The 20,835-nt window shown below is 43.1% G+C and overlaps 1 protein-coding gene across 2 annotated transcripts in view; it reads right to left on the bottom strand.

The window, feature by feature from the left end:
* Positions 1 to 20,835, bottom strand: part of REXO1 (RNA exonuclease 1 homolog) — a 75,477-nt gene that overhangs the window by 48,250 nt on the left and 6,392 nt on the right. The window contains exon 1 of one of the 2 annotated variants that reach the window (XM_044998728.1): positions 13,868 to 13,925. The exons of the other annotated variant lie outside the window; for it this stretch is intronic. Within the exon in view, the coding sequence (XP_044854663.1) occupies positions 13,868 to 13,910 (43 nt within the window). The 5' untranslated portion in view covers positions 13,911 to 13,925. Of the gene's footprint in view, positions 1 to 13,867; positions 13,926 to 20,835 lie in introns of those variants that run through there. 2 annotated transcript variants of the gene reach the window in all.

Below are 20,835 nucleotides of genomic sequence, written 5' to 3'. Positions count from 1 at the left end.
GCCTTTATTACTTACTACGGTTTTGAAAAGCTCTATAGGTAAAATTTTCATTTGTGAATTTAAAGTTCAGTTGTCATCAAAATAACTAAAACTCTATCTTGTTACTGCACATATTTGCTCCTTCTATTTCTCTGTGTCCTATCTATTTAATTTAATGAGTTTTTAAATTATTTTTATTACTGCAAGCACTGCAGAGCGAACATGGTTGCACAAGAACTGTATTTTATTGTGACAAAAATTGCCAACCAAGTTTTAATTATTTTTTTACCGTTGATGCCAGTGTCTGAAGCATCAAACATCTCCAATTTCACTTGTAGTCCACTGAGGTTTGTGACTGGGAGGGAGAAAACCTTACCCTGGCTGATAAACTGAGCAAATGTGACACAGAAGTCACTGAAATGGAACAAAGTACCACTATTAACGGGTCCTTTAGAAAGGTAAAACTACACTTCAATTTCATAGAGCAAGGATATTAAGACAGGTGTATTAAGTACTCTCACAAAATTTAAAAGATAACCAGAAATGTTTGACTTTTGTCTTTCCACAAATCTCTTTTCAGATGTTGCAATTTCCTCAGATAATTATAACATTAAAACTGTGTGAGAATCTTGGAGCACGCAGGCTCTGCACAATGCACCTTGGCATTTAGACTAATTGCGGCGACATCCTACCACTCCATTTTATCTTTTACATAGAAATAGAGACGAAAGAATTGCTGGGGAGATTTTTTGGTGAATGCATTTCTACTCTTGCTGTATAAGTAGTTTGCACATCACTTGAAAATTTTACATCTATTTATCCAAGTAGGAGATAGCAACTTTCAGCTGAGACATGAAAGTCAAAGAAAACCAGTAAAGCACAGCCTGATGTCTAATCCGATCACAAGGCACCCGTGTTCTAACCAGTGTACATAATCTTGTGGCAATTATGTAGTCAGCAAGCAACTTGCTCCCTCGTTAAGTACGAGGCACAGAGAAAGATAATTTTCTCCTCTGTAATTAACAGAAGTTCATGATAACAATCATGATTCAGGGCCACTAAGTGCTACTAAACTGGCCTGTTCATCCCCATACGTTTCTAAAAAACGAACCAAGATCTCAATCAAAATGATTCTGCTGAACCCACGACATTAACTTAAGAAAAACTTACTACTTTATACCGAAAGCAGGATGTATTTTAAAAATAAATCAATAAAAATAATAAGTTTGGTCACGTTAAGAAACCACTGGCTAAGCTTTTGTGCAGAACATGGCTAGAGCTCAGGGCTCTGCAGAAATGAAAAACAAGATGGTTTTTCATGTTGCTTCCTGAACAAGGGCTACTCAAGGCAGTCCATTAAAACAAACTGCAAAAACTGAAAATGCATGAACGCGAAGACTTAACTTAGGTTTTAATCTTGTCAACTGACTCAAAACTAAAAGAGACAGAATCTTCTTTCATGGGATTTATTGTTTATGGCCAATTATAAGAATATCAGAGTTGCCCTACTTGGTCAGACCATGGTCCATCCTGCCCAGTATCCTGTCTCCGATACCATACCACACCAGAGTTTCAGGGGAGTGTACAGAACAGGGCAATTATGCTTTCCACTCCCGGGATAAATCATCTTTTTTTAATCCCTATCATAGGATGGAGGCAAATCCTAGGTAATGAACTCTTTGGAAGATCAAAATTTGTCAGCTACTCTCACGCTATTAATCCGGGGTGGGCAACTTTTTGGCCCAAGGGCCACATCTGGGTATAGAAATTGTATGGAGGACCATGAATGCTCACGAAATTAGGGGTTGGAGTACAGCAGGGGGCGAGGGCTCCGGCTGGGGGGGTGCAGGCTCTGTGGTGGGTCCAGAAATTAGGAGTTCAGAGTGTGGGAGGGGGCTCCGGGCTGGGGCAGGCGGTTGGGGTGTGGGGGGAGAGGGAGGGAGGGCTCTGGCTGGGGGTGCTGGCTCTGGGGTGGGGATGAGAGTTTGGGGTGCAGGAGGGTGCTCCAGGCTGGGATCAAGGGATTCGGAGGGCAGGAGGGACAGGGGGTTGGGGCATGGGAGGAGGTGGTCAGGGTACAGGCTCCGGGCAGTGCTTACCTCAAGCGGCTCCCAGAAGCAGCGGCATGTCCCCGCTCCAGCTCCTACGTAGAGGCACAGCCAGGCAGCTCTGCACACATTGCCCCAATGGGAGCTGCGGGGATGGCACTTGGGGGGGGGCAGCATGGCAAGCCCCTTGTAGGAGCCGGAGGGGGGTCATGCCGCGGATTCTGGGAGCTGCGCGGAGCCACAGTACAAGGAGCAGGGCAAGCCCCCAACCCCGCTCCCCGACTGGAGCAAGCCCCAGACCCTGCTCCCCGGCGGGAGCTGAAGGGCTGGATTAAAATGTCTGAAGGGCTGGATGCGGCCCCCCAGGCCATAGTTTGCCCACCCGTGTAATAATCTGTTTCCAAAGTCCTGTTATACACGTTTTCTGCTGGTTATTGCCAAGTTAGTCATATTGCTCACAGTATGAGCAAATGTGACATTGCTTCTCAGGCAGCGTGGAAAAGGGATGGCATTTACTACTGTGCACCTTAGAAACGGAATGGATTTTGGCAACGTTGTATTGTTACTTCTGACTGTGCTGCACAGCACTTCCTTTTGGAAAGTGCAGTTCCACCCTATGAAAACATGGCAACAGGAGTAGCCTTTGCAACACGATACATTTCCAAAATGACAGGTCAGCCCGTGGACGGGGTTGCTCTAGCAGAGGAAGGAGGAGCAACCCAGAGGACAGAGGAAGAGACACAGATGGTTGTCAAACACCTACGCCTCTCCTCGGTGCCAGATCTTCAATGACAGGAACACACATTCCTCTCCAGCCACTCCCACAGGCCTATCCCATCCCCTGTGGAAAGATGAGGTTTTATATCTTTCACATAGGCAGCATTGGCAAATCCATAGGTGCTCTTCCCCTCCGCCCCCCTTCAAAACCAGGGGATCCAAATTTGGCACACTTTTCAGTGGCAGGTTCGGAATACTACACTTTGGCACACAGCTTCACAATTTTAGCTGTGGTGAACTTGCTACTATAAATAAAAAACACAGTCAATTTTACAGATTACTTGAAGCTGCAGGTAAGTTACGCAAATTGGGTGCAGCCCTCTGGCTGCTGACAAATCGCCACTGTGGCTCTCTTGTGAAACCTGGATGCTCTTATTCTAAAGCAGCCCTGTCCTGTTCTCCTTCACCAGAGGGACGCTAACAAAGCTGGCTCTCACGGGTGGGTACATAAAGGAGGTGAAAATCAGGGCCCTAATAGTGATGCATAGGAATCACAGAATCAAAAAAAAATAATAATTTGAACAAGTCGATATGGGCAATTTCCATCTCTTCCTCAAACGCTTACAAGCCTAACCATACAAGGTTGTGTGCTTCCTCTGAAAGGTGCTGAGCTCCCTTATCTCCCACTGAAAGTAAGAACTAAGGGTGCTTAGCACCTTACAGAATGAGCCCACGAGTGGGTGGAATAGAGAGACGAGTTTTATGAAATGCCTTTCACACTCCAAGTCTGTCAAAGCTTTTTACAAAATAATTAGTCTGAAAGCGCAGGGACTGTGTGGGCAAAGGCGGTATGTCACTATGATCCAAGTGACAGCTCAAACTGTCTTCAGCATTAGGAACGCAGGGCATTACTTTGAAAGAATATTATTTTACATTTACATAGCATCCTCCCCCCTGAAAGATCCCAAAGTGCTTTACAAACCAAATAGAGGCAGCGCTTCTGCAACGCAGCCAGCTTTGGGTAAGGGTGGCAATCTACCAGCCGTAAAATCTTTCACGTCCACACATGGTGGACAGAACTTCTGTGTTTAATACGTACCTGAGAAGACAGCTACACCACGTGAACTGAACTCAATTTATCTTCCTCGGGAGGAGGAAGGGCTGAGTGAGCCCTACGGGGATTTTAAAAGGTGATTATGGCGAGTCTCACACTAAGACTATACTTTATGCTACAGCGGCAGCGCTGTAGCACTTCACTGTAGACACTCACTACAACAATGGGAGGGGTTCTCCCCTCCCCGAGAAGTCGTAGCTAGGTCAGCAAAACAACTCCACCATCGAACTAGTGCTGTGTACACCACCCCTGATAGACGCAGCTATGCTGATGTAGCTTTTCTGTGTAGATGAGGCCTGAGTGTCCCCTTCTCCAAAGCAGAAGACACCTCAGAGAGAGGTAGTACATAAAACCAAAGATAGACAGAGACCAAATTCTCAGGTTCTGTCCACACTACAGAGCCTATGCCAGCATAGCTAATGTTGGCCTAGCTGTGTCGGCATAGCCCCCTAGTGGAGACGCAGCGTACACCAACACAAGGAGTTTTTCTGCCAGCAGAGAACACCACTTCCCCAAACGATGTTAGCTGCATCTACATTGGGGGTTTGGTCAGCATAGCTATGTTGCGTGGCGGGTGGGGAGTGGCACGGTTCACGCCCCTGAGGCCAGTATACGTTTTAAGTGTAGACCAGGCCACAATCTAAAGAGAAAAAACTGGGAAGAGACTTGGGGCATGGCTACGCCTGCAGATGTAGAGCGCTGAGAGTTAAACCAGCCCTCGGAGAGCGCAGCAGGGAATGCACTGCCGTGTGGTCACACTGACAGCTCTCTGGCGTGGCCACATTTGTGGCACTTGCAGCGGCATTGGGAGCGGTGCATTATGAGCAGCTATCCCTTAGATCACCTCTTCCCATTCTGGCGCTGTGGCTTATGGGAAGGGGGAGGGAGGGTGCGGGGCATTCTGGGTCCTGTCCCAACACCCCCTGATGCATCGGTTCACATCCCAGCAATCCCTGTGCTTCCGTCCACATTTGGCACCATCTTTCAACTTGTTTTGTGCTGCACGCTCTGTCTTCCCTTTTGGTCTGCGGGAATGTAGCCCGAACTGCTGAGGAATATGCTGATGGGCCTCGCCAGCACGTCACGAATAGCAGTCGAGTTACTCCTTAAGATCCAAAGTGACAGTGAGGAGTCTGACGATGTCGACTCACCTCACCTCAATGGAACGCCGCTTTTGGGCTCGGGAAACAAGCGCTCAGTGGTGGGATCACATCGTCATGCAAGTCTGGGATGACGAGCAGTGGCTGCAGAACTTTCAGAGGAGAAAAGCCACTTTCATGGGACTGTGTGAGGAGCTCGCCCCCACCCTGCGGCCCAAGGACACCAGATTGAGAGCTGCCCTGACAGTGGAGAAGCGGGTGGCTACTGCAATCTAGAAGCTGGCAACTCCAGACAGCTACTGATCGGTCACTAACCAGTTTGGAGTGGGAAAGTCGACCGTTGGAATCGTGTTGATGCAAGTTTGCAGGGCCATTAATCGCATCTGGCTCAGAAGAACTGTGACTCTGGGTAACGTGCATGACATTGTGGCTGGCTTTGCACAAATGGATTTCCCTAACTGCGGAGGGGCGATAGATGGGACACATATTCCAATTCTGGCACCAGCCCACCTAGCCTCCGAGTACATTAATCGGAAGGAGTATTTCTCTATGGTTCTCCAGGCACTTGTGGATCACCGTGGGCATTTCATTGACATTAACACAGGCTGGCCCAGAAAAGTGCATGACGCACGCATCTTTCAGAACACTGGCCTGTTCAGGAAGCTGCAGGCCGGGACTTTCTTCCCAGACCAGATCAACACCGTAGGGGAAGTCAAAATGCCCATTGTGATCCTTGGAGATCCCGCTTACCCTTTAATGCCGTGGCTCATGAAACCCTATAAACAGGGAGACTTGACAGCAGCAAGGAGCAGTTCAACAACAGGCTGAGCCAGTGCAGAATGACTGTGGAGTGTGCTTTTGGCCATTTAAAGGGCCGCTGGCGCTCTCTGTATGGGAAGCTGGACCTGACCAATGACAACATCCCCATGGTTATATCCACGTGCTGTGCCCTCCATAACATTTGCGAAGGAAAGGGTGAAAGATTCACTCAGGGATGGAACTCGGAGGTTCAACACGTGGAGGGTGAATTTGAACAGCCAGAGAGCAGGGTTATTAGAGGGGCCCAGCATGGCTGCAAGGATTAGGGATGCCTTGAGGGAGCAATCTGAGGCTGAAAGCCACCAGTAATGTCTGGTGCCCTGCATGGGAATGAAGTGCAGTGGTTCCAACGTTAGTAGGAATCTGTGTTTGCTATGCTGACTTGCAGTGCCTGTTGCTCTCCTGGGCTAAGGTATCTTACTTAATGCGATAATAAAGAATGTTTTCAAAGCCAAAAAATCAATTTATTGAAAAGAAACACAACTGTTTGAGAAACAGAAAGGGCAAGGGGGTGGGGTGGGGAACGGTACAATCACAGATTTGCGTATGTCCCGTTATCATACTCAGCCTTCCTGTCTGGAGTGCTGTGCAATGAGTGCTGCACTTCAGGCTGGCTGTACTGCATGGTGATGGGGGTTGAGTGCAGTGGGTAAGGGTGGTAGTTTGCAGGGCTGGGTGGTGATGCTACAGGTGTTGGAGGCAGTTGGTGGTGATAAGAACCCGGATGTGGGGGAAAGTGGGTTGGAGGTGACATGGGGGCACAAGGGAAAGAGTTTTGGGACAAGGGCTGCCGGGGGGTGGGGGGGTGATAGTGCTCTGCCTACATTGCTACAAGTGCCTGTATCGAGTCCGCTTGGCGCTCCATAATGCTTAGCAGCCGCTCCTTGCTTTGGTGCCGGCAATCCACATTCTGCTGGCAGACCCTGCTTTCACTCTCCCGCCACTCCTGTGCTTTTTGATTTTTATTACGTGACTGCTGCATTACTTCATGCAGCATATCCTCTTTGCTTCTACGTGGTCTCTTCCTAATTCTTTGGAGTCTTTCGGCCGGTGATAACACGGACGGCTGAGATCTCAAGGTTGCATCTGTAAAGCCAAAATGCAACACTTAACAGAAGCAGCATTGTTCACACCAGACAGAGCAATGATTCACCTGTACTTAAAGACAAGCACAGTCTACACAATAGGAGAATTTGTCCAAACTAAAGCGAGCGCACATAACCCACAGGAGCCCCAAAATGGTAAGCACAGGGGCAAGGGAGACTGATTGTTTCACAGCCGTACTGTCCTCTGGGTTTCTGTACCTTGGGGAGAGCTAACAGCTGCAGGGGGGCCCTATACTGAACACTGTCCTCACATTTTCCACAGGAGTTTGTCCTGGAAGATATCTCGCTGCTGAGGGTGACCTGGGAAGCAGGGGTGGATCTTCCACTACAATGCGGCTTCCGCCCTGGCCCATATGCAGCTTGCCTGTGTGCAGCAATGGCCCCCCCACCCCTCACGGCACAGTGACGCAGACTGTTAGCCTGACTGGGACAAGGACCACAGTAGCTCTGCCAAGGACCTTGTGCAAGCGCATTGCCCAGCTTCTGCATGAGACCTTTGAAGAGATCAGTGAGGCCGATTACCACAATGTGAGAGCACATTCTGCATCTAGGCATGCATGCAGCCCTAACCCTCCTCGTGCCAAGAGCCTGCATCAAATAACTTCCTTTCCAAAATAAAAGCCGCTTACCAGACACCTCCTCTGGTGTTTGTCTTTCCCCACTGCGACTGGCTACCTTCCTCCTGGCTTGAGAACGGCTCCTGGCTGCATGCATTTAGGGATGCCGGGCTGTCTCCCTCCTCCTCAGCACCCTCACTCCCGCTTTCCTCCTCCTCCTTCTGCCTTGTTGAACTGGGCTCTGAAGTGTGCATGGTGGTCCTCCGAGTGGAGGTGGGGTCACCCCCAAGTATCGCATCCAGCTCTTTGTAGAATCGGCAGGTCGCAGGGGGAGCACCCGAGCGGCCGTTTGCCTCGCTGGCTTTGCAGTAGGCATTCCGCAGCTCCTTCACTTTAAACCTGAAACAGAGTGCGTCCCGATCATGGCCCCTTTCCATCATGTCCCTTGATATCTGCCCGAAGGTACTGTAATTCCTATGGTTGGAGCGCAGTTGGGACTGGACAGCTTCCTCCCCCCAAACACTGATGAGGTCCAGCACCTCGCCATTGCTCCATACTGGGGATCACCTGGCGCGTGGAGGCGTGGTCACCTGGAAAGATTCGCTGAGACCACTCCACATCTTGCTGAGCAAACAGGAAGGGGATTTTCAAAATTCCCAGAAAATTTAAACCCTGATGGTTGGTCACCTGAGGGCAGGGCAGTAGAGTTCAAAGTGATGACCAGAGTGGCTAGGACAGGCATTGTGGGACACTTCTGGAGGCCGATCAGAGCGCATTAATAGACAGGGCATCCACACTGGTACCACGGTGCTCCAGCCGGGGCACAGCAAGCATTATGCTTCTCGTCTAGGTGGATTACCAGGAGCGCTCCAGCCATGGAATCCAGGCACTCCACGTGCCTTGCCAGTGTGGATGCATCGTGAGTTGGGGTGCCCGGGGCTGCTTTAATGTGCTCTAACTCACAAGTGTAGCCAGGCCCTAAGCTAGACTGGCATAAGGCAGCTTTATGCCAGGATAACTCATCCACATCAGGACTGTATAAGTAAAAACCACCCCTTTAACTGCAACAGTTACACCAGTACAAAAATCTACGTGTCACCCAGGTTTTCGACGAACGCAGTTTGTATTGTGATACTCTAATGTACAAATCAGTTTATTTATTTATTTATTTTTACACATTTTACTTTACTGGAACGATCTTTGTGAGCTACAGAATCAACCCTGAAAATATCAAGGGTCTTGTGAGATTTCCTCTTAAAAGAGCTCTTTTGTGTGTCGGTGGATGGCTTGATTGGATTACACAGAAAATGAGGTATCTGATCAGCTTTAGTCCTATATAAGGCACTTGCTTAAGTGAGCTCCACTATAGTAATTAGGGCTGTTACCTTCAGTCGTGATGTGTTTGCAGATAAAAAAAATCTTTGCTTTTATTTCTAGTGCATTAAGAGTGAATGTCTAGAGTAAGGCAAACTAAATAAGCTGCCTCAAGTCAGGCCACTAAGGGCTGGTCTAAACTGGGGGGCGGGGGGGGGGGAATCTATCTAAGTTACTCAACTTTAGCTACATGAATAACATAACTGAAGTTGACATACTTAGATCTACTTACTCCGGTGTCTTCATTGTGGTAAGTCAACAGCTGACGCTACTCCATCGACTCCACCTCCAATTCTCACTCCAGTGGAGTACCGGAGCCGACGGGTGTGCTCAGCGGTCGATTTATCGCGTCTAGACTAGATGCAATAAATCGACTCCCACTGGGTCGATCGCTGCCTGTCGATCCAGCGCGTAATGTAGACAAGCCCTTATTTAAGCACCATACTGTAGACTTAATATGGAACCTAACTTTAGATGCTTAAAAATCTTGGACATTGTATTAAATGCAAAAAGAAAAAAAAAATCTTCATTTGCTTTTGTATTTGTTACTTTCAGTTCAGTACATAAAACATTTAAGAAAAATCTTTATAGTTAAGGAAGATAACTGCAAAATAAGTTCTCGTTTCTGCTATTTCAGCTATACAATAACCCTATAATAATTCTGTTAAAACAAAATTGGCAGATTAAAGGTATTACTTAATGAAATTTCTCTTTTTTGATGAGACAAAGAGAGATTCCTCCCAGGAATATCACAGAGCAACCAAACCTGAGATAGCAATTCCCTGTCTGACTGTTAGTTTAATTATGATCAAGACACTTTTTTAAAAAAAAATCAAATTATTTTAAGAATAAATACATCTTAGAACGAATAAAATACATCTTCCAGTGCATCAAAATTAAAAAGAAAAAAAATCATTCCTTTTAAAAACCATGTTATAGCCCTATATAAATGCTTATCACTAAAACCAGAAAATGTACTAAACTCAGATATATTCCAGAAGAAACTAGTGTGCTCTGAAATGAATCCCGCTTAAAACAAACAGCTTTTCTGGACAAGAAGAATAGAAAATATGGAACAGGCTTCCACAGAAAGTTAGGGGTTTTTTTTCCCTTTAGTTGTAGTAATGATGGTGTTGTTGGTTTGTGGGGGGGAGGAGGGTTAGGGGGATGCCAATTCTGCAATGGCAATGTTATTCAAATAGCTTCATTTAGGCTAGGAGCAAAAGGCTGCAGCATCTTCTCCAGTATAATGGTCATTCTAGTTTTTGCAACACAGATGAAGATAGTAAACAAAGACTGACATTATTTATTAAACATAATGCAGCCAGTACAAGGTCGCCTATTTGATTTAAAAACTTATTTTACAATGAATCATTCTGCATCAATAGATGCTTTGTTTAAAAGCAACCTAGGAGTGTATATATAACATTCACCCACGAAAGCTTATGCTCCAATACATTTGTTAGTCTATAAGGTGCTACAGGACTCTGTTGCTTTTTACAGATCCAGACTAACATGGCTACCCCTCTGATAAGTAACACCGAACGTGTCTAAGTGAAAGATTAGAGAAATATCGCTATATTTTTTTCAAGTTTGCTTACCTAGCCCATCTGACAGCACTTAGTGTATTGTAAGTTCCATGCTTTTTCCTGTATAGACAAGCAGTTTCTCCTGTTTGTGTGGATCTTTCACACAGCAACAGGAAACAGAGAAACACAATTATTTTTTAAAAAGGCAAAGTGTAATTGTAAAATCATTGGCAGGGGAGTCTGGGCAGACACAGTATCTAATTTATTTAACTTATGTTTTAAACTGAGTAGATTTCAAAGTGGCAGCACCCCCTTTAAACTCAGGCTTCAAGGGTGCATCTGTGACGGGTTCCCCCCAGGGTGCCACCTGGAACTGGGGTACAACTGAGCCCCCTAACCCACCAGCCTGGGCTCCCTTCTTCACTGTACAGTACTGCTATTGACAAGCTGCCAAGCCTTCCAGGCTTCAGCCTGCACTTTCACCAGCATACATACAGGTAGAGACACACCCAGCTACAGTACATGCAGACAGGTTCTTTAACCAGCCCCTGCATGGGAAGGTTTCAGCTAGGGCACCTCCCAGTTCCTAAGGAACACACCTCCTCTGGAGTATAAACCCAAAATTATACTGTCTTGTGCTGCACCAGGAACAGTACAGCGTAAGCTCATAACATTCGCCCCCTCCCTCAATGTGGAGAGGGAATATGCAACAGCTTTCTCCCCGAGTTATGATTCCCACACTGGTTTCAGATAAAGCAAAAACAAGTTTATTAACTACAAAAGATAGATTTCAAGTGATTCTAAGGGATAGCAAACAGATCAAAGCAGATAAACAAAAATGCAAACTAAGCTTAATATACTAAACAGACTGGATATGAAGAGCAGATCCGCACTCTAAGTGGTGACACAAGCAGGCTGCAGATTCTTAAGGGGGAAGCTACACTTGCTTACAGCTTGGAATCCCCAGGTGTTCCAGTCACAGGCTAAAAATCCCATTAACCTGAGCCCAGCACTTCCCCCAGTTCAGTCTTTGTGCCTCAGGTATTTCCAGGAGTCTTCTTGGGTGGGGAGTCAGTGGACAACCAAGATAATGTCACTCCCCTGCCTAATGTAGCTTTTGCAAATGGCAGGGACTCTTTGTTTCAAAGTTTGGTTCCCACGCCAGTCAGTGGAAAAATACTGACATCTCAAGATGGAGTCCAGCACCAGGTGACCTGGTCACATGTCCCACAGCCATTCCCCATGGGCTGTTTGGAGCACTCACAGGAAGGCTCACCAGGTGGGAGCTAAGCTTCTCCTAAGGCCTATTGTTTCTTCCTAATGGCTCATTAACCCGAATGGGCCCTTCCCAGCCAGCCATCTAGAGTGAGAGCATTTTGCCTAGTGGCCGTTGCCCAGGAATAGCTACATGTGAAATAGATACACAGACAATATTTATAACTTCAGATACAAAAATGATACCTGCATAGACATAGGCTATCATATTCAGCAAACCATAACCTTTCCAATGACACCTCACATGCCTGACCTTGAATAAAATACATAATTATGATATAATTAATCATACTAGTATCACTATGAAGAATATGGGGTGCAGTGTCACAGCATCCACACTAGAAAAAGCTTAGTTTGCATCTCCTCCTCCCATCTTAGTTAACTTACTGTGGACAAGGCAGGGTTTTAACATGTTAGCAGGTCAAAATAAACGTTGTATTTTACCATACGTTCACTAACACGTGGTGAAAAGCCACCTTTTTTCCTAGTGCAGATAAGGCCTAAGAAGCCACCAAAGGGAGCACGGTCAACAGTCTCTACCAAGAACATCTCCGTGACAGTTCTCTTTTTGCTTCCCGTTCACAAGAGGGCATATCTAACCAAGTGCTTGCTTTACTCTCGTGGCACATTCAAAGATAATACTGGAGTGAAAGAGGCTGCTGCATTCTATGCTGCCTCACACAGACCTCCTCAATGTCAGCTAAATCTTTACTGCTAAAAGATGCAAGAGGTCAAAATAACAGATACAAAAATAACTGACAGCTTCCATTGTTTGTCAGGCATATACAAAACAATAGTTTATGCTCCTTCCATTGCAGCAGTTATTAATGTCCCTGAGCTGTGGTGATGTGAATGACACAAGTATACAAAATCCACCAGATTAACGTCAAGCTTTATGGCGGGAAAAAATCTTTCCAAAGAGGAGACTCACAGTAAGAAGGAAATTTTCAAAGTTGGGATAGAACATCACAAAGCATTTAAATATAAAACTATATTTAAAGAGTGCTAGTGTACTTAACAGAAAAAGAGTGCACAAAGGGAAGACAAGTAAATACTGGGACTTTTGCCCTTGGATCAAAGTGGCCTTCCTACCCTAATCTTTCGTACCAGACAGACTAGTAGTTGTCTGGTAACTTTTTTACGCCCTGTGACAGGATCTTAAATATGTTTACATTCTTAAAAAGCAAATCTAAAGAATTCCAATTAGTCTAGCTTAAAAACAATTATTTTCCCTCCAGTATTAAAAAACTAAAGTTTAAATTAACTATTTTGAAAAAGCATGAACTGAGAGTAATTTTCTCCGATTCCAGAAAACAAGAGCACCTGTAAAGTTTTCAGAGCCCACTACAGAAGCGGCATGTCAACTTAAAGCAGCTACTTCAAATAATTATTAGTACGTTACAATTAGCGGAACCAAAATAAGGATCTTTTAAATATTCTGATATCTTCTCTTCTCATTCAAGTATCTCCTAGAAGTTCATTTTTGCCACAACAGCCACCAGAAGCAACAATTTTTTCTCTGTTTAATCTTCAAAATCAATTCCTCCCTGTGGGTTTCTCATTATGTCCTTTCCTCTCATTATCTGCTTTTTGTTTTTTAAACTCTTTACGGCATAAACAACCTTATTTTCTATGTTTTGTGCAGCACTTAATTAAAAAGATGTAGTACTTCAGTGGAAAGTCAGTTATTCAGACTTCTAGAAGAGCAAAACTAAAGTTAACTGACATATTAAAAAAGCAGTTTTCAAACTTGAGAGTGTTACCTTGATTTTTTAAAAAATGTATCTATGAAAAAGTCTGACTAAAAACAAAACTCAAACTGTATAAAAGACACCACATGTTTCACTGACTCAAAGCCTATATTAGAACAAAGTAACTGATTTACAATTTTCAAACACCTGCAGCTCAAACTTTCCAGATACCACAATTAGTAAGTACAACATTCTTCACGTGGTTTTAAGCATGGAACCTATGAGTTAGTTTCTCAGAAAAGGGTCAGATCTTTAAAAAAATGGGAAATATTATATATCTATAACCTCCAGAACAGGACTGAGGTTTTGGGTAGTTATTTATTTAGACGTGATTCTATTCTGAGTGATAGAAGTATGATGTTAATACACAAAAATACTTCAACAGACAAAAGTTTGCTCGTAGAAAGTATTTCTCTATAACTGGTTCATGTACTGAAATCCACATCAAATCACAAGCCAACTCCAAATATACAATAATAAAAAATGTCAAAGAATTACCTGATTTCTCCACGGTTAATAAATAATGAAGATATTTGTTCATGTTTTGCTTGAGGATTTTAATATCTAGTTTGTATAGTCAAGGCACTCAAACTAATGCTTATGTCACAATGTGCTGCTGACCAGTATACTGACAGCACCTTCTGGGTCGCAAAGATAATTGTGGCAGGAGGGCAGGACACAGTAACTTGCTGAAGTCCCGCCCTCACCCTCATTTACTCTAAAGCAAAATTATCATTTCTACGACAGTTTCTCCCGCCTCCTGCCCAGCCCCCTGGTTTCCTTATCAGTGTTATTAATATCACCTAGGGGAATTTTTAAAAATCTAATTTATTTTCAATATTTACTCTACTTACTTTTTATGTCACTCAGCTTAGACACTGAAAATTGACTAGTCAATTTCACCTCTTGGTTGTCATGCATTAATGCAATGTCGCAAGGTTTGATCTGTGAAAATTACACGGGAACCATTTAAGTATGAAGCAAAATATTTCTAATTAGAGGGATCTATAAAAGCCTTTTTGTTAAAAAACATGCACAAAATCTAATTACTGAGCTTAGATTACCTGAAAGTGTGTCCATTTAACATCATACAGGCAGGTCTCAATTGACAACAAAATTACAAAATGTAAGCACAGTTCTATTGAGTTCAATGGAACTAGTTGCCTAAGTAAAGCTACGGGATGCATGTACGTGTTTGGAGGACTGGAGGCTAATTAATGGACCTTTTACAATGCATAAAATAAATTTAGGATAACACCTCTGATAGTACTGAATAAATGCTTCCAAATGAACATTTGCCAAAAAAAGTCTTTAGAACAATCAGAGCTGGACTGTGCCTGGTTTTATGCAAGTGTAAAAAGGGAGAGGGTATGAGGGACAAAAACACAATGAGCCTTCCTCTCCACCACAGCCCTACAGCCCTGAGAAGAGGCTGCACATAATCTGGTCCTTGCATGAATCTAAGCACAAGGACTTCATGAGGTTAGCTGTGACAGCAGGACAAATCTCTCCCAAGTGGGTGGGGAGAGCCAGGGATCTGCCTCCACCAGTGGAGACTTCCCTGGGGGGGCACGTATTGCACGTTTGCAAAAGGTGGCACAGTAGTAATGCTTCCAGGAACTGCAGACCGCATCATGTCTGTACCAGCTGAAGAAATTTTGCTTCAAGTAAGTTTCACATTCTAGCAGAGATCAAACATGGAAGATTTCATCCCCCCAAAATAAACAGTTTAGGAAGTTACGAACATGTGAAAACAGAAGTTTGAATGGAAATTGTTTTGCATCTTTACCAAATGAGGGCACTACATGCAGCCACTCTGAAAAGTGAGGTATTTTAAAAGCTCCGTATCTTGACATTCCCCGTTCAGGGGGAAGTGAGAGACATTACAAAAGAATAAAACATTCCAAGGGGCAAGTAACATGTTGAAATCGCAACTGTTTTGCCATGTAACATTGCTACATAATTTACCCTGTCTGGCAATATAATGAAATGACAAGAAATCTCTGACTACTGGAAGACCAATATTAAGATCAGTTTATTAAATTAAAAGACATGCTCTTGACCTTGCTATCAAGTGGTTTTTCCAGTCTTCATTTCACAAATCACAGCTGTAATCATTACCTATCTTAAGTTGACAGTATTTTTGAACTACTTTCTTGAATGCTGACAGATACTAAGCCTTTGGAGCTACCAGCCAGCATGATTTTCTAGTCTTTAGAGAGCCTTGTCAAAAGATTCTACCCAGTCTTGGAATCCACTTAAGTATGAACATCCACAATAAAAGCCTGCATTTAATTGATCTGAACTCTAGTCTACAGCTACATGTACACTACGAGCTAAGGGAGTGATTCCCCTGCTCGTGTCCACATGGTAGTGGGAGTACAAACAGGAGCATAGCTGCAGCAGCACCAGCACGGGCAACAGAACCAACGCTTAGCTGTGCCAAGTTCAAACCCACCTAAAACCAGCGCCCATGTCTCTGCTGCTGCCAAACGTGCTACTGTGGCTACACTGCTATTTATACTCATTACGGCTTGATGAGAGCTACTGCAAGTATGTGTCCACAAGCAGAGGAATCACACCCCTCGCTTGTAGTGAAGACGCAGCCTACGTTTGTTGCAAGAGAAAAGTTTACCATTTCTGTTCATTCTATTTCCCTTTCCATATGGTACCTAAAAAAAAGTTTCCTAGGAAAAATAAAAAGGGCATTCACAAAATACGTTACTGAATGTAATAAGCCCACAGAATATTAATTCAGATGCCATTGCAATATGTGATGTATTAGAAAACAGAGAAATCAGACAGATAAAACAGAGGCCTCAGTCCTGTAAACATTTATGCATGTGCTTGGGACTACTTACACAAGTGAAGCTAAGCACATATGTAAGTGTCTCCAGAATCAGGAAAATATTTTGCATTTCGCAGCATGCTTTTGTGGATTTTCTCACTATTCATGTTTTTTCCTCCACAAGGAATACAAGTTTTTTTGTTTGTTTTTAAATGTGTGCATTTCACTCACTTCTTTCCTAAAGTTTATAACAGGTTTAAGAAAAGTATTTAATTTAAATGTATAGGAAAGAAATGCAAAGGTGTGTGTCATCAAGCTTGTCCATGCAAGCAGCAGCTAATTCCCTGCTCTCTATCCCACTGAAAGATATAAGTAAAGTGTCTTAAACTTCTCACTTGTGTTACTAACACATCAATTGTTAAAATAAAGGATTTAAATTTATTTCTCTCTTTCCAATTCTTCATTTCACTGAGCTAGGTCACTAAAACCAGGTTAATTTAACGTCTTGGTTTTTACTTTAGCAAAATGCTACAAAGTTTCCAGTACACACACTGCAGGAAATGGTGCATGTATTTTCATGGACATTCTTTAAATGTAGCAATAATATTTCTATTAATAGTTTTATCCTTTAATATTTTGTATATTTTGGTAATATGCTGCTTCTATCACCATAGCAACCGAGAACCTTCTATGTAAAACTGATTGGCAACAGCAGAGTTTCTAGGCAACTTCATGAATCCCTTTTTGCTTTATTAAAATTTCTGCTTGGGGTATGGTTAGGTTTTTGGTTGGTTGATCTATTAATTCTGGGTGTCTGTTCTTGTTTTTGGGAGGGGGTTTCAGGGAGAAGGGGCAGGCAGAAGGAGGGGTTATTATGTCATTCTTGTGATGACTGAAAGGCTTTGCCAAAATGGAAGGTTCTGCAGCATCTCCTAAAGGGAGACTGCCAAGTTCTTTAAATATTTAAATTATCACCCTGCACTTCTACAATCTAAGCCTCTGGCATTTTATAATTAACCCTCAACTTTCATGTGAGGTAAGTATTTGTTTTAGATAAGGAACCTGAGGAACGGACATGAAGTGAAGGGCACAGGGCATCAGTGACAAAGTCAAGAAAAGAACTAAACAGTCCTGGTTCCTACTGTCCGCAGCTTTAATCACTAGACTATACTCCCTCCTTTAAAGGAATTCTCAAGGTTGCATATTTTATCTAAACAATTTGCAAAATCCTTGGAAGCATTCTCAATATATAATCCACACAGCACAAGAAACCACCACAGGTTTTTTATCTTTGTTTAGCAAAGAGACTTTCTCTTGGCTTAGCCTGGTCCACTACCATACAGTGGTTCTACACAACGTAACTATCCATATGTATTGTTCTAATGTAACTGCTTCCAGGCTAGATGCTAAAACTTCTGCTCTTTCAATCCTACTCTGATAGCAGAATCACATAGGTGATGAGAAACTTAGAAATCCATAGCTGGATTGTAGCTTGGTTTTGAACCCAGCAAAGAGAGCACCAATCTTCTGAGCATGGTCTTGGCCTGATCAAAAAAGTCAAGTAGAAAATAAGGTTTAGTTAAATGTTCACAAGCAAAATCTTTGTTATGCTTTATGTCTTTTCAGCTCACACAAGCTCTAGACTTTCACAAAACAGAAAAACTGAACAAATAGTTGCGGGGAGGGGGGGGGTTCCCCCAAACCACAGCTATAGAAAGCAATGCTTTGGGGAAAAAGACAGTTCTTTGCTTCCTACATTTTCAAAGCACTTCACAAACATTCATTAATCCTCACACGCCCTTCTAGTCTTTAGAGAGCCTTGTCAAAAGATTCTACCCAGTCTTGGAATCCACTTAAGTATGAACATCCACAATAAAAGCCTGCATTTAATTGATCTGAACTCTAGTCTACAGCTACATGTACACTACGAGCTAAGGGAGTGATTCCCCTGCTCGTGTCCACATGGTAGTGGGAGTACAAACAGGAGCATAGCTGCAGCAGCACCAGCACGGGCAACAGAACCAACGCTTAGCTGTGCCAAGTTCAAACCCACCTAAAACCAGCGCCCATGTCTCTGCTGCTGCCAAACGTGCTACTGTGGCTACACTGCTATTTATACTCATTACGGCTTGATGAGAGCTACTGCAAGTATGTGTCCACAAGCAGAGGAATCACACCCCTCGCTTGTAGTGAAGACGCAGCCTACGTTTGTTGCAAGAGAAAAGTTTACCATTTCTGTTCATTCTATTTCCCTTTCCATATGGTACCTAAAAAAAAGTTTCCCAGGAAAAATAAAAAGGGCATTCACAAAATACGTTACTGAATGTAATAAGCCCACAGAATATTAATTCAGATGCCATTGCAATATGTGATGTATTAGAAAACAGAGAAATCAGACAGATAAAACAGAGGCCTCAGTCCTGTAAACATTTATGCATGTGCTTGGGACTACTTACACAAGTGAAGCTAAGCACATATGTAAGTGTCTCCAGAATCAGGAAAATATTTTGCATTTCGCAGCATGCTTTTGTGGATTTTCTCACTATTCATGTTTTTTCCTCCACAAGGAATACAAGTTTTTTTGTTTGTTTTTAAATGTGTGCATTTCACTCACTTCTTGCCTAAAGTTTATAACAGGTTTAAGAAAAGTATTTAATTTAAATGTATAGGAAAGAAATGCAAAGGTGTGTGTCATCAAGCTTGTCCATGCAAGCAGCAGCTAATTCCCTGCTCTCTATCCCACTGAAAGATATAAGTAAAGTGTCTTAAATTTCTCACTTGTGTTACTAACACATCAATTATTAAAATAAAGGATTTAAATTTATTTCTCTCTTTCCAATTCTTCATTTCACTGAGCTAGGTCACTAAAACCAGGTTAATTTAACGTCTTGGTTTTTACTTTAGCAAAATGCTACAAAGTTTCCAGTACACACACTGCAGGAAATGGTGCATGTATTTTCATGGACATTCTTTAAATGTAGCAATAATATTTCTATTAATAGTTTTATCCTTTAATATTTTGTATATTTTGGTAATATGCTGCTTCTATCACCATAGCAACCGAGAACCTTCTATGTAAAACTGATTGGCAACAGCAGAGTTTCTAGGCAACTTCATGAATCCCTTTTTGCTTTATTAAAATTTCTGCTTGGGGTATGGTTAGGTTTTTGGTTGGTTGATCTATTAATTCTGGGTGTCTGTTCTTGTTTTTGGGAGGGGGTTTCAGGGAGAAGGGGCAGGCAGAAGGAGGGGTTATTATGTCATTCTTGTGATGACTGAAAGGCTTTGCCAAAATGGAAGGTTCTGCAGCATCTCCTAAAGGGAGACTGCCAAGTTCTTTAAATATTTAAATTATCACCCTGCACTTCTACAATCTAAGCCTCTGGCATTTTATAATTAACCCTCAACTTTCATGTGAGGTAAGTATTTGTTTTAGATAAGGAACCTGAGGAACGGACATGAAGTGAAGGGCACAGGGCATCAGTGACAAAGTCAAGAAAAGAACTAAACAGTCCTGGTTCCTACTGTCCGCAGCTTTAATCACTAGACTATACTCCCTCCTTTAAAGGAATTCTCAAGGTTGCATATTTTATCTAAACAATTTGCAAAATCCTTGGAAGCATTCTCAATATATAATCCACACAGCACAAGAAACCACCACAGGTTTTTTATCTTTGTTTAGCAAAGAGACTTTCTCTTGGCTTAGCCTGGTCCACTACCATACAGTGGTTCTACACAACGTAACTATCCATATGTATTGTTCTAATGTAACTGCTTCCAGGCTAGATGCTAAAACTTCTGCTCTTTCAATCCTACTCTGATAGCAGAATCACATAGGTGATGAGAAACTTAGAAATCCATAGCTGGATTGTAGCTTGGTTTTGAACCCAGCAAAGAGAGCACCAATCTTCTGAGCATGGTCTTGGCCTGATCAAAAAAGTCAAGTAGAAAATAAGGTTTAGTTAAATGTTCACAAGCAAAATCTTTGTTATGCTTTATGTCTTTTCAGCTCACACAAGCTCTAGACTTTCACAAAACAGAAAAACTGAACAAATAGTTGCGGGGAGGGGGGGGGTTCCCCCAAACCACAGCTATAGAAAGCAATGCTTTGGGGAAAAAGACAGTTCTTTGCTTCCTACATTTTCAAAGCACTTCACAAACATTCATTAATCCTCACACGCCCTCTAATGTGCCAAGTGGATATTGCCCTCATTTTACAGATGGAAAAGTTAGAGCAAATCATTTCACTTAAGGTCACACAGCTAGTCAATGGCAAAGTCAGGATTAGAACTCAGGATTTCCTGATTCCCAATCCTGCGCTCAATCCTTCACACAATGCCTTCTCCCAAGAGGCATATCTGATATACTATTTCAAGTCTATTACACATCACCCCCAGTAACTTACCCACCTTCCAGACAATATTTTAGAGATACTCCCCTCAAACCAGGCACTATTTCTATTACTGCACAAATGGACCCTAATGGTTAATAAATAGAAATTAATATTTCTACTCCAACTATTCATATACTTCAGTATCCAGTTCAAACATCCCTTCACTGGGCCAAATCATAGAATCAGAGAAGATTAGGGTTGGAAGGGACCTCAGGAGGTCCAACCCCCTGCTTAAAGCAAGACCAATCCCAACAAAATCATCCCAGCCAGGGCTTTGTCAAGCCG

The sequence above is a fragment of the Mauremys mutica genome, chromosome 24 (assembly GCF_020497125.1).
Source record: "Mauremys mutica isolate MM-2020 ecotype Southern chromosome 24, ASM2049712v1, whole genome shotgun sequence".
In the NCBI taxonomy this organism is placed as follows: domain Eukaryota; kingdom Metazoa; phylum Chordata; order Testudines; family Geoemydidae; genus Mauremys; species Mauremys mutica.
This window is presented reverse-complemented; position numbering and strand designations above follow the sequence as displayed.